Raw genomic sequence first — 15309 nt, 5'->3', positions numbered from 1 at the left:
AAAGACGATGAGGATGATCGTTCTCGGAAGTTTCCTGAGTTGTTTGTTCTATTTGGGTGGCTTGGTTCACTGACATGGTTCTAAAAGGGTCTTTATCAAACTATTGGATGTCTAACAAACTCTTAAAGCTAAAGCACCTAGCTTTTGAGTACTTACACCTACGAGTGGGGAATGGGCGTACCTGCTTATTCTGGAAACACAACTGGTCTCCGCTTGGAAGTATGATGGACTTTCTCAACCCTCGCCAATCTCCTCCTCTGGGTATTCGGGCTACAGCCACCCTCAGTGACTTGCACCGTGATGGAGCTTGGCTTCTTCGACCTGCAAGAACAGAGAATCAGGTACTACTGCACTCTCACCTAATGACTATTACCCTAACAGATACTCCAGACCACTATGAATGAGAAATTGATGGGAAAAATCTACTCAAAATACTCATCTGCAAGTATGTATCTATCTCTTCTTGATAGTCACCCCCGTGTTCAGTGGTCAACAGTTGTTTGGCCTCTTGGTGGAATCCCTCGACATTCTTTCCTTTGCTGGCTTGTAACCCTTGATCGTTGCCCGACTAGAGACAGGATGATTAATTGTCAGTCCTACTTGTCTGTTGTGTAATACTGCTAATGAGTCAAGAGATCACCTCTTCTTTCAATGTGATTTCTCGGATAGACTCCTAGCTCTTGTGACTCGCCGGTGTGGGTTCCTAGGTGATCAAAGTTGGAATGGTTGTTTAAACAACTTGATCGCCTATCAGGGTACAAATTGCCAACGAAAGCTATGTCCAACTTCATCTGGTCAGAAAGGAACAATCGCCTTCATCGGAACATCTATCGCACACATGACGACGTCTTCTCTCTCCTGGACTCCACAATCAGGAACAAGATCGCCACTTATAGGCACTCAAGGCCAAGCTTAGCCTCTGCTATGTTCTGTATGTGGATCTCTCAAAGGCATTAATCCTACCTTCCATGCCATCATCGGATCACGCTGTTTTCTATCTCTTTTTGCTTGGGTTTTCTTCCCTCTAAGGGCTTTCAAAGTGGGGGTTATGGGCTGTAAAGTCTGCTTACTTATCCTGAGTTGTTTGTTGATAAGGGAGATTTGGATATGGCTGAGAAGATGATGAAAGAGACGGATTGTGTTGGTCTCTGTCCTGATGTGATCACTTATACGGGTTTTGCGATGCGGGGAAGATTGATGAAGCTTTGAAGCTGGCTAAGGGGATGGATGCGTGCGTGCGTGCGTGCTTAACACGGTGTTTGCCGAATCGTGTTACTGCTAGTGTTTTGATTCAAGGGGTTTTGGAGAATGGTGAGGATCTTTCTAAGTTGGTGAAACTCGGTGGTGTTTCTCTTTCTGAATGTTTTAGTTGTGTCGCTAATACAGTAAAATGTATGAAGAGATGGGAAGCGGCTGAGAAGATCTTCCGTTTGGTGTTGGTCCGTGGGATTAGACCTGATGGTCTTGCGTGTAGTCTTGTTATCAGGGAGTTGTGTTTGTTGGAAAGGTATCACGATTGTTTCCTTGTAATTGAGAAGGCGGATGTGGTGTCAACGATAGACACGGATGTACACTTGGTTCTTTAGCTTGGTCTGTCTGTGTGAACAGGGGCGTTCTTGGGACGCTGATATTGAGTATAGAGATGTATATATGGAAAGGGTTATTATGTAAATGGTGTTAACCTAGCTTTAGGTTCCTACGTGAACTATATATTGTAGTCTCCTATCATCTAATGAAAGTACATTCCACATTCTATAATGAGGTAATTTGTGGCTGAGAGTTTAGAAACATTGGACATATTGATGTTAAGAACGATTTGCGAGTTGACTGTGATCTCGGAGTGTGCTGGAGAAGTCATGGTGTTTGTGTTTAGCGTAAGAGAAAAGGATGATAGAAAAATTTAGGTTTTTAGGAGCGACGGCTCTGATACCATATAGAATGTGGAATGTACTTTCATAAACACTTGTGCTTGGGTTCTTTATTAGTATTCATTCTTCCACAAAATAAATGGATTAAGTTTTTGATATAATGAATATATCTTCTTAACTTGTCACATGTTTTTCTAGTAGTGTAGTGTCTAGGATCACAATAAGAAAGTAAGCATCATACCATCAACAAACAGATTCTTAAGTTCAGAACTAGAGCTCTGTTTTATTCGTATCACCATCTCTTGAATGACGTGTAAGGTGATTTGAGCATGAGCCGTTACTTCTTCACCTGTCAGAAGATAAACAAGAAAATAGAAAAGTTTTTTTCTTTATAAAAAAAATGAAACTTGTGTGAGAAGCAATAATAGGTGTTCTCTAGGTTTCTATTTGCGTACTTGGTGGTGAATTGCCCTCTGGTTGTTAATATGCTCATTTGATTGATTGCTTATAAATCTGTTGAATATTTTTTTAAAAAATAAAATAAGATCAATCACAATGCGTTCTCTCTAGGCACGTATCTAATATTATATTGAATAAGAATTCTTGTTCTACACAATCGTCACTAAGCTTTTAAGGACGCAACGTCTCCTTCGTTTTGCGGTTGAATCTTTTTTGTTGAAAAGACGGCTGATTTTGGAGATAAGGCACGACGTATTTGACAACATCGAGATCAGCCATTATGATGTGTGCACCCTTTACACTAACAAACTTCACTTTTCCAGCATCATCCAATGTTTTCAAACCAATCCAATCTTCTGTATATAGCTTTGTCTGTTGGGCAGAGAGAAGTGGTTTGAATGCACCATCCGGGTAAAACCCGAACCAAGATGAATCTTGTGGAACAATAACCTTATCGTCTTGAAACTGTTAAAACAAAACAGAATGGTCAAGAGAGGGATTCATTTGAATTAAAAAAAAAGAGTATGGTATTTCAGGAGATGGAACCTTGACAAGAACCAAGTTGTGTAAACTGGTGAAACGGTCTTTGTAAGTGGAGTTTCTTTGGTTTGGTATCTCATTGTTAAGCTTAGGTAGATACTTAGACTTTTCTAGGTACTTGTTTATTTCCTGAGAAAACCAATAAAACAAAGATTCTGTAAAAAATCTAATAAAAATATACATAATCTTATTCTTTTTTTTGTAACACACATATTCTTATTCTTCTAAACTAATAAATGTTGGAGTAGTGTATTTTGGTTTAGGAAAACTTTCCAAGGCAGAATAATCGGAATTGTTAAGGATTACAAATACAGGTCTAAAAATTTCCAAATTATTATTCACATTATTAATTGAAAAATTGTCTCAATCAAAATTTTGTACAGTTTTGTAGCTTTGTTCAAATTGAATTAGTATTTACAATATTGAGTTAACTTACAGTAGGGATTTTGAGATAATTACTAGGAGCAAGATGATCCTGCAGTAATTAAAAAGTTTAATTAATCATTAGTTACGAATTTTAATCCTGATAAATAGAGGAAGATATATATATATTTACTTGAATGAAGTCGCTATAGATTTCTGACTTGATCAGCTTATCTGCTATTTCACACAGTGATCCATTCTTTACCCAAGAAAAACACAGAAATTTACTGTCACAGATTGAATAAAAATCAAATCACTGTAAAAGAGATTTAGAGATTAAAGGAAAAATAGGAAAAGCTTACACCACACAAAGGAACAGAGGAGATTCCAGCATGAGGACCTGCTAAAGATATATAGTTGAAAACAGGAGGTCCACCATCGCAGAACTCTATCAAGCCTCTAGCCACTAGATTCCCCTGTTTCACCGTTCATCATCATTATCATCCATCCATGAAACTAAAAAGGGCAACGATTAAAAACTGATTTTTCTTCGGGGTTTTTCAAGAAAGTATCAAGAACCTGAGATCTTCCAACAATGTTGTATCCTTGACGCAACTCTTTCATTTGTTTCACCTTCTCACACACTATTTCCGTTTGTTTCATAAGTGGCATGAACCATGAATCGCGTTTTCCATTTCCAACTTCTCTGGATTCCATAACAGTTGGATCAAACCAAAGTCGTAATCATAAGATAACAGCAAAGAAAGATAATAGAGTGTTATGTGGATTTACATGCAATATCCAGGAGAGCCAGAGAGGTTAGTGAGAAGCTGCGTGAAGTTTGCTTCTTTACCCTGAGAACAAGAAGCTGCAATTCCATGAAGCACTATAAACGGAACTGAAACAGAGACTTGAACCAAGGCTAAGAATACAAGCGCCACCGCAAGTCCAGACCGCTTCTTCCTCATACAAAACATGAATGTTGCGATTGGCGTTTATGTTTTTGTTGTATCCAAAACTTTTGAGATGGGAATATATATAAGGTGTAAACTAAAAGTCGAAAACTAGTTGACCATCTATTGCAATACACATGCCAGCAATTAATGTATTTACATTAGCTGGTATACACATGTATAAAAACAATAAGTGTATATCAAGTCAACATCACGTTTTAGTTCATGAGCTCAGATATGTCGCATTCTACTTATATATAGAACTCATGCATTATGTAATTATAAGATCCAAAAAAACTATACTACATTAAGTAGATCTTAAAAACTTTTAACTAAACTTTATAATTTTGAGACCTTATAACAAACCTACAAAATGTGGAAATCTACAAATAAAACTTGTGGCTGAAATTAAATTACTGGTCATCCAAGGCCAGCCTTTGACTAATATTAGCTACAGAATGTGAACGAGAACAAACCTTAGGATATAAGACAACATCTATGTCCATATCAAATCCATAATCAAACAACTGTCTGAAATTATTTAGATTTTCCAATACTAATTACTAATTACACACAGAAATCAGCAGTGTGAACTCAGAGAAGATGATAGTTGCCTTGAGAAGAAACAAGAACACAATTTTGTCAACAAGTTCACACCATTATCTCTACACTGACTCACTGCCATTGATTAATTTCTTATTACATTGTCTATGTTGTTATTATATTGTCTTTGTACTAATGATGCTGGATCATACAGCATATATGTTACATATACTAGTGGTCGTATCTTCTATCGGGTATTATATGTGGGTATACAGATAAACCAGTGTGGTGGAATCTACTTGCATTCGTGCTGGATACTTATCCTAAATGAAAAGTTCTCAAGTTCCTCATGGACCTAACGCATTTGCAAGTTTTATCCAGCTCAGTTTCGGATTTGATGATCTAGCTACTATATACATAACGTTCCATTGTATTTTCCCTTCTGAAATGGAATACGATGAAGATCATCCGGTCTGTGAAAAATGGAATCAACCAAAGAATGTTCATTAATGTTTGTGTGGGAATTGCAAATACAATATGGAATGGGACATGGATTTGGCAGAAGAGCTATTACTATCTTTAGTATTTACTATACCTGAGAGAATGTTCTTTTTTTTTTTTGAACAGAATGTTCAAATAATACATTACATGGGAATAAGTATATCTACACAACATCTAACCACTTAACTTTTGATTCGGTACGATTATTAATAAAAATCGGCTGTGCAATTGGAGTGGGAAGGATCATCACCATGAACAACGTTGTAGTAGAGAGAAGGCCTGCCATCAAAAGTAGAGACAATTCTATTAGGAGAAAGACCACAGTATCAATGTATCAATCTTGCTTCACAGATTTCAATCACTCACTTAAACATTTTTTCTCCTTTTATCATCGGTTGGTCCACAAACTCCACCAGTGGCATCCACTGGGAAAACACACAAAAGCAATCACCTATCACTAGGGATGAAGAACGAGTGATCCTGTTTTTGATGTTATATTTGTGATCTGACTGCAAGAATCTAATACCTTTGCGGCTTTGATCTCAAGATTGTCGATGATGATCTTATGAGAGAGTGGCTTCAACATACAGATGAAGAAGATATCAAATTTCTCAAACGCAACGTTATGTGCATGTTATCTGAAAGCTATAACCTCTAGAAACGCTGTATCTACCTAAAGAACACAACATCGATACATGGTTATTATCTTGTGGATTTTTAAGTTTAAAATCAAGATTTATACTAATGATTTTTTTTTATTTAATTACCCCTGTTTCTTCCTTGACTTCTCTTACAACGCCAGAGAAAATCTCTTCTGATTCATATTTTCATTAATAAATCCAGTTGGTAATTTCCATAGTCCTGTATTCGACGAAGTACAAATACTTTTTTTGCACAACAAGCACCTAATGATATCACAGTTTTAAAATTTTATTAGATTAACTCCTTCAAAGAATTAAATGTTTTCAGATTTCAAAATAATACATATTTGATACCTCTTTATATTGACAAAGCCTTCCAACACCAACTTGATGTGAAGCATTTGCATGAAGCATACAAGGCTCCTCCTCTGGTATCCAATAAGTTAGCATCACATATCCTTTCTCTGCATGATGATACTCAAATCCTTCCTGCACAATCCCAATTTTTTTTAACTAACGTAAATATCAAACAAAAACTCTCCGATTAATCACAGAGAAGACAATCACAGGTAATTGGAACTAATTCTGATTTTTTCACAGGTAACTTCAACCAAATTTTCTTCTTTCCCTACAAATTTTTTTTTGAAAAATTGATTAAAGAAAATGACTTTATGAATATGGCTTTAAATTTCCTTGGTTTTTAGTTTGCCTTTGTTCTCCAATTCGAGAGAGAGTTTCGAAGCATTGAAGCGAAAGCGTTAGGATTTGATGGTAATTTTCCATGATCAACTCCTACGCCACCATACTCATCATGAGTATCAAGTAATAATCTTTCTTTAGCAGAACGGAGTAAATTTTTGTTCCTTATGTTAAGTCCATCCATCTTATAGCCTGAATCTGTTGCAGCAAGCTTTCCCCATAAACAAATTGGCTCTTTGGGTAGGAAATACTTGACGATATTGCCCTTGAACCTTCAACTTCTCATCCAAGAATAATTAAACTTATTAAAAAAAAATTAACTATTGAAGGTAGATTCTTGTGAAGAGGAAGTGATATAACGGTATTAATTTACCTTTGGAGGAGCAGAACTTTGGAGATATGGTAACATCACAAAATGGTTGTTCGAAACTTTGCATAATTTCAACCAAATAAAGTGATTAGATGATGAGCTTTGTTTTGTTGTGTTTATCTCACCCTTTGAAGGCCTTGGATGATATTTGGTAAGATTAGGAGAATCCGATTCCAACGATGAACCTCGTGATGAGCCAACATCATGAGCCAATGTCTTGCACAGCTCGCAGGAACATCAGAATATAGGTGTCACCATTAGCACATGCAGATAGTAACTATGAAAGCTACATAGTTTAATAGTTAGTTTTCGTCTTTTGCCGTAAGGATTTACAATATATTGATTAAAAGTACGTAGTCCCGCCAAACTTGGTACGTGGCTACCTGAAATCGTACGTGTTGCCTCCAGACTTGAAGTAAGCTTACAGGCTAAATTTCGAACTGACAAGTAAGACGCTATGGTCATGATGTGCCCTCAGGATTCTTCACCACTTGGTTCTTCTTTAGTATATCGTTTCTTAATTGCTTGTTCCTTAAGGATACGGTGCAACTATAAATACGAAGACGCTGGGTGTGTAATTTTGCATGCGGCAAAACATTGAAGATCATGAATACAAGAGCTTTTGTAGTTTGGTGTGTTTTGTTAGCGGCTGTTTTAGCCGCCACAGCTGTTGCTTCCGTCGATGACGCAAAACAAGGTTAGAGTCGTACACAATTGGCTCATTTTCTTCTTTATGCGTATCAATATGATATGTTTGACGGGTTTTTTTCTCACATTATAAAGCTGGTGCAAACCAAGTAGACGAGTTAAAGTCATCATGTAAGTACGGGAACTGTGAACATGGTGGAGAGATTTCTTCGAAGAAGCACATAACGCTAAGAATGAGCTCAACCAAGGAATAGGTGGGTTCGATGAAGTCATTGGCGGGAAAGAGGATGAATCCAAATACAACCAAGGCGGACAAAAGGGAGGCGGTGGAGGTGGCCAAGGAGGACAGAAGGGAGGCGGAGGAGGTGGCCAAGGAGGACAGAAGGGAGGCGGTGGTGGTGGTCAAGGAGGACACAAGGGAGGCGGTGGTGGTGGCCAAGGAGGACAGGGTGGACACAAAGGAGGAGGTGGGGGTGGTGCCCAAGGAGGACGCAAAGGAGGAGGCGGGGGTGGTGGCCAGGGAGGACACAAAGGAGGAGGCGGCGGTGGTGGCCAGGGAGAACACAAAGGAGGAGGCGGCGGTGGTGGCCAGGGAGGACACAAAGGAGGAGGCGGGGGTGGTGGCCAGGGAGGACACAAAGGAGGAGGCGGCGGTGGTGGCCAGGGAGGACACAAAGGAGGAGGCGGCGGTGGTGGCCAGGGAGGACACAAAGGAGGTGGCGGCGGTGGTGGCCAGGGAGGACACAAAGGAGGAGGCGGCGGTGGTGGCCAGGGAGGACACAAAGGAGGTGGCGGCAGCGGAGGAGGTAGAGGAGGTGGAGGTGGTAGTGGACGAGGAGGCGGCGGCGGAATGTAGATCTATCTGCCAATAAATAGGAAGTGTTTTTATCTTGGAGCGCAAGGTATTATGTATCTTAAACAACAATAAAGTTATATGTAACAGTGTGCACAACCTCACTTCGCCGAGTGTCTATAGGCTTCAGCACAATGAAAGTTTTATGTTTTCCTTAATGTATAACCACTATATTATTTATCCGCTGCAACCTTACTTTACTATTGATTCTAATAGGAAGAAAAAAATAAAGCAGAAAAAGTAACAAAAGCATGGACACTACCAAAGACTTCTAGTCAAGCGAATTTATGCAGAGTAAAACTGAAGGTAGCAAAGAATGTCCAAGAATTGCAGCAAAAACAACGTAATTATGGACATATATAGAAAAACTATGCGTTGACAAAAAATAGGAAAACCATGCTTGGAGTAGCGAATGAGGAATACAAAATTCGGGCAGAATAGTATGTCTTAAGATCCTCTAACTCTCTAAAAAAACATAAACATAGGTTATCAATTTAAAACCTAACTAGATCCTGGCAACTGCACGTATTTTTGTTTTTATTTATTTTTATATAAATATTTTATTTTCAGTTATAAATTGGTATATATTAGAATATATATGTGTTTATCAATTTTTAAAACAGTATATTTTTTCCATTGAATAGATTGTTTCAAACTTTCACATATATTTGTATCTTCTTCTATATATTTATTTTTGGATTAATATTTAATTATTAAAATCGTAACTATATATATAAAGATTAGTAAAATATTTTTTTATTGTCATATTCAAAGATATTGTAATATTAGAAAGTTCTTTAAAAAATTAAATTTTTCGCTTTATAGATTTATATTATCGAATAAATAATTAAAGATTTAGTTTTTGTTTAATTTTTAAAATAAACTATATAGTTTAAAAAAAAATCATTGATTTAAGATAGTAAAGATTAATCATTGTTAGATAATATGATTTTTGTTATTTAATTTTTTTTTTTATAATTTTAAAAGTTAACATCGACAAATATTTAGATATTTAACATATGGAGGTATAGTATTACAACATTAAATTATATCTATTTAATTTATACTATCTATAAATCTAATGAATCATCTATTGTTTAAATCTAATTATTGATAGCCCAATGAAAGTTTATGGTAGGCCAAAAATTTAAATGATAAAATTATAGATTAAATGTAACATGACTTTCTATAAATAGATCCATTAGGTCTATTTTAAAAAAAAATTATACATGATTCAAGATTGTGATTTCGGTTTTAATATATAAGATTTCCAATTAGCTATATGCCTATATCTATGGTCCAACATCTTTTATAACCGCCATCCGACATTTGACGTGAACTTACTTTGATTGTTTTTTTTTTTGAAAAAGGGCATACTTACTTTGATTGTTTGTGGTAAAGCATATGATTACTAATTTGTTGCTTTAATTTAAGGTATATTTGTACGACAAATTTACAAAAAAACACAAAAAAAACTATGTAATCAATACTATTAAAACAGAAGTCACAACCTTGATTCATATGTGATTTTTTTAAAAATGGACATAATGGACCTATTCATAGAAATTCATACTATATTTTAATTTAGACTAATAATAAATATAATTTTTAAAATATTTTAATCATAGTATCTTTTGATATCTTTTCATTTTAAATATAAATATATTTATTTTAAAATTCTAACAAATCTATTTAAAAATATTTTTACAAGATCTTCATTTTCGAAATTATATTTAAATATTTTCACTAATTTCAAAATTAGTTTAAAATATTATTATACATTAATATATTCAGCTATATAAAATGAATAATAAAATCTATAATATTTTAGTTATTATATATTCATAATCAATCATATTAAATTAAAATTATTGTATTGAGCTAAATATAATAAAATTGTATTAAATTTATATATTTATATATTTTATTTTCGTAATTATAAAATATTTATGTTCAAAAATAAAATCTAATATGTTGGTAAGATGGGTTAACATTATCAAACTATATAATACATGTATAAAAATTAACATGTATTTCTTTAAAGTTAATAATATAAAATCTTTGTAACTACTTTAATCATAATATATTTTCATTGTAAATATATTTTAAAAATTCTAATAAATCTGTATAATATATAAACAATAACTTAATGTATTTTAAGTTATCGTTTAGAAATGAAAATAAATAAATTATATCCTATTTTATCTACTTATATAGTCATGATCATGTTAAAATATAGTTATTATACTAAAATAAATATGATAAAATTATATTCAATTGATAAATTTATAAATTTTATTTTCATAAATATAAACTATTTATTTAAAATATAATATGATGATAGAACGGTTTAAAATTAACAAACTATATAATACATGTCTAAAAATTAACATATCTTACACTTTTATATATACAATAATAAATTATCTAAAATGAATAAGCATAAAAATATTGGTAAAAAGAAATCCAGTTTTGAAATACGGGTCAGAATTTAACATAAATTAAATACAAAATATTTTTTAAATATATTTTCTCATAAATATATTAATTTGCTTAATAACTAAATGCAAATACAATAAGATAAATATATAATAAGAAGTGGCAAATACATAAGGTTTAAACAATTAATTAATTATAACATGTAAATTATAAAATTATTGTATTTGAAATAGTTATATAAATATTGAAGTATATGATTAATATTAAAAATATATACCACTTATGTTCTAAAACAATAATTTATGTATAGAAAAGTGAAAACAAACACCCGTGCGGTTGCACGGATCAAAATCTAGTTTATAGTTAAATATTATGCAAAGTCAAAATACCTGGTACGTGGCAACCCCAAATCCTTCATGTTGGCTCATGATACAGGTCATCTCTCTCTTAAGTCTCTCAAATCCTTCAGAGAGAAAATGAGAAAAGAGAGAGAGAGAGAGTTCTCATTGTTTCTCTGGAAAAAATTTCAGCGCTTTGTTTACTCAGCATCGTGGATAACAGTTCTGGAATGTGGTTTCTTATGCATGGTGTGCCCGGTTTTTGGCTATGGAAGCTCTCATGTTCTCTTGGTGCTGATGTTCGGCTTTTGGTACCAGTGAATCACATCTCTTTGTGGTGATTCATTGGCACTTGGTTCCGGCGATGTCGATCACAGTGTCTTTTCTGATGGTGTCGTCTAGCTCTTTTCCGGGTTAATTCGGGTTTCTTTCTAATCTTCGCTTCAGACTATTTTGGTTCATTTATTCTTTTGTTTTGAAGCATGCAATTGGATCTCTACAAAGTGAAGGTCGATTTGGCTATGGTTTTAACTCCTTTAGTGTTTTTCTTTTTGGTTTTATTCTCGGTTTCGACGGATTGAGTTTTTTGGTGGTGGAAATCCGACGGCTAAAGTCTCATATTTTTATTTTGTCTTTTTCGACTAAAGTTGGCTCGACGGTTCTTCTTTCTTGAGATCAGTATTTCTGGTGGATCGACGGAAAGCTGCTCCGGCGGTGATTTTCAAGTGGTGATGACGGTGGCCGACCGTTGCGACGCGTGTCTCCTCCTTCACTGAGGTTCTTACACGTGTCCCGCACTTGCTTGTATTCGTACTGTCGTGTCGATTTTCAAATCCCTTTGGCATTTTTTTGTTTTGGACTTTGTTGGGCCTCTGTTTGTTTTTTATTTTTCTGCTTTCGGACCTCATTGTAAATGAATTTGGTTTTGAAATTTATTCTCATATGCAAAAAAAAAAAGCCTAAAGCCCATGAGAGCAAGTAATGAGATATAGTGTACTAATGCACTCTCTTTTTCTAAAATATAAGATGTTTAGAAAAAAAATTTGTGTTCTAATATGTAAGATGTTTTAGTATTTTTAGGTAATTTTAATTTTATCCAAATCTGTGTAATCAATCCAATTTAATTGTTTTGTTTTGTAATTGGTTGAATAAGTTTAATTTATGGTTTTAATAATATTTTTTAAATAAAAAGTAATTTTTTTAATAAGTATGTTTTTCCTAGAACATCTTATATTTAGAAACGGAGATGGAGTATATTCCAAGACCCAACAAAATTCTTGGGTTGAACCAGGAATAAATGAAAAAAAACAAGACGAAAGTTTTTCGCTAGTTAGATTCAAATCTAAACTGTACGTAGAGATTTCGTCTTGCGAGAAATATTTTTCAGGATACATTCGTACGGCTTTGAATGGTAAAAGCAGTTCAAGCAAGACAGATCATGCAGATCAAGCAGGACAAGTGCAGATCAAGCGGGACAAGTGCAGATCAAGCGGATCATGCAGGAAAGAACCAGATCAAATAATTTATTATAACTTATGAATGACAAAATCAGTTTAAAACTAGATATCATACTAGGTTAAAATCCGCGCAAGGCGCGGAATAAATATTATATGTATAATTTTTTTTATACATTATATGTTTCTAACATATTATGAAAATAAAAAAATATATATCTATACTATTAAAGCAAAATCTTTCTTAGGATTATGCCCTTGACTTTTCTAATTAACTACAAAAATTTCAATTACCTTTTTAATTGTTTTTAATGGTTTTCGGAAATTAAAAGCCCAATAAATTAGAAAGTAGTATGTTTCTGTCCAACTAAACAAAACAGTTCAATAATTTAAACAATTTATCTATCGTTTTTTAAGTTCATTTTGTATATTTTTAAGCCAATTTATCCATCGTTTTTAATTGCTACATACACTAAATTCAAAAGATAATATATAGAAACAAGATTTTCACGCAGAGAATATATTTTGTTTGACATGGTAACTAAATTTTCCAAATACCAATCTTAAAAGATAGAGATATTCGATAATAAAGAGAAGATCCCCCAACTTTCTCCCCAACTTTCTCCTAAAACCTAAGCATGCTCTTTTGTCGGTTTTAGGATACTTAAACATGTTTTGGTTCGAGTTATAGAAAACAAAAGTTGTTCGTTGATTTGTAAGCCCAACTTACCAGTAACTTTTCATGTAATTTTTGATCCTATAGGCTTTAAAGCTTAGTTTTTACTTTTTTTTTATATTCGTTAACATAAACATGGATAATTTTTGTTCTTATTAAAAATGGTTATTTTTATGAATTAATTTTAAAATGGTTCTTATTTTTTTATTATAAATGTTAATTTTAAAATAAAAAATCTTGATAGTTTTCTGGAAGTTATTATTAGAGATGTCAAACAGGTTTATCCGTCCCGTTCCGTCCCGTACCGCGGCGGGTCAGTCATCGAGCGGGTCACAGCGGGCCTGTCCCGTGCGGGATGCGGTCTTTAAAATACCTACCCAAACCCGTACCGCAAAACATATAGGCCTTCGCGGACCGTCCCGCGGGACGCGTCTATATTAAACCAAATTACTATAACAGTTCTTGTAGACATGATCGAATTTTTAGAAACTCTTAGGAATGTTATTGTACTGCAATGATTAACTCTAAATTTTACTTTTGAAACACCTAGACATGATCAAACTCTTAGACTTTAGCTAAAAGAAACAAGTAATCCACCAAGCAAAATCCTTGCAGATATAACTAATAATTAAAAGCAATAAAACAGAAAATATTTTAAGTTGGGAAAGAGTGCGATGGGATTCAAATCATTGTATAGTATGGTTGTGAACGGTTTTGTTGTTTTTGAAATAACATGTTCATAACTATAAAACTTCAATGATCATATACAAAAGTAACAAGCTCTCCTTCTTACAGAAGTAACAAAAGAACGAGAACACTTTACTACATTGCAACATTCCAAATCAATAATCACAAGACTTGGGTTCTGATCCATCGACTAGATGGTGAAGATTCAAGATAACACAATACAAAACAGAGAGAACCATGAATATATAAAGGACCAAAGAAAAAAGGGAAACAGAAAAAAAAAACACGATCATTAAGTTCCACATCATGTCTTTCTTAGCCATGTTTAACGCTTGATCCTAGCTTAGTTTTGTTAATGTAGTCTTAACCAAATTTAATTTAAGAAAAACACCAATTCATAGTAGTGAAAACAAAACCAATCAACTTAAACAAGAAATCTCACATTGTAATAAAGAAAAACACCAAATCAATATAAAGCAAAACACCAAATCAAACTTGATCATCTTCATCTTCTCCGTTGACAATGGACTCAAATGATGGTAATTTCTCTTCTTCACCATCACCATCGATTTCTTCATCTGTAAATATCAAAAACTTCATTTACTTAGGATAAAGGATAATGGTACTCTTAAAAAAAATTAAAATTTGAGTTATTTACCATGTGCATAAGATTCGTATCCCTTGATCCAATTCCTAGTGCATATCAGAGCTTGCACATTTTTCGGGAGTAGACGGCTTCTATATTTATTTAGAACTCGCGATCCAATACTGAAGGAGGACTCCGAAGCCACTGTTGTGATTGGAATACTTAGAAGATCACATGCCATTGCAGCCAAGTCACCATACCGATGTGCATTATCTTTCCACCAATCGAGGATGTCCAAGCTCTGAAAATTAGTAATGTCCAAAGGTGGCTCTTCAAGATAAGCTTCTAGAGGTGTCTTTCCACTCACAATGCCACTGATTTTGCGAAATGCAAAGAAATCCTAAGAAAGTTAAAAAAAAATATTAGAGAGGAAAAAAAAATTAGAAGATAAAAAAATTGAAAATCACTCACATTGTAGTTCACAAACAGTCCCATTGACCCTGCCGCACATGCTTTTTGTGAAGTGGTCTCACGTGGCTCAGTGGAAGGTGAGTTATTCTTGGATTTTTTGTCATATGACTCAAACAGAATACTCAGCTTGTCACGCAAATTCTTCACCTTTGCATCACGGGTACTCATGTCAAGCTTCCCTAGACAACATTCGACAATTGAAAGCTTAAACCGTGGATCG

The 15309-nt window shown here is 34.2% G+C and overlaps 2 protein-coding genes and 1 pseudogene across 2 annotated transcripts; 1 reads left to right on the top strand and 2 right to left on the bottom strand.

Moving 5' to 3' along the window:
* Positions 1-49: 49 nt before the first annotated feature.
* Positions 50-4260, bottom strand: LOC103839533 (palmitoyl-protein thioesterase 3-like). Its single transcript, XM_033280969.1, is given in 8 exon segments — positions 50-2543; positions 2546-2792; positions 2874-2996; positions 3304-3342; positions 3424-3489; positions 3593-3706; positions 3810-3936; positions 4023-4260. Coding segments are annotated over 8 exon segments (954 nt in total). The 5' UTR covers positions 4208-4260; the 3' UTR covers positions 50-2490.
* LOC103839534 lies at positions 3303-7198 on the bottom strand (annotated as a pseudogene).
* Positions 7199-7394: 196 nt separating this feature from the next.
* Positions 7395-8441, top strand: LOC108869735 (glycine-rich protein DOT1). The gene is made up of 3 exons (XM_033278325.1): positions 7395-7431; positions 7584-7634; positions 7789-8441. Exons 1-3 carry the CDS (start codon positions 7395-7397, stop codon positions 8439-8441), a joined length of 741 nt encoding a protein of 246 aa, XP_033134216.1.
* Positions 8442-15309: the final 6868 nt, after the last annotated feature.

Source organism: Brassica rapa, chromosome A09, assembly GCF_000309985.2.
Source record: "Brassica rapa cultivar Chiifu-401-42 chromosome A09, CAAS_Brap_v3.01, whole genome shotgun sequence".
Lineage (NCBI taxonomy): Eukaryota > Viridiplantae > Streptophyta > Magnoliopsida > Brassicales > Brassicaceae > Brassica > Brassica rapa.
This window is presented reverse-complemented; position numbering and strand designations above follow the sequence as displayed.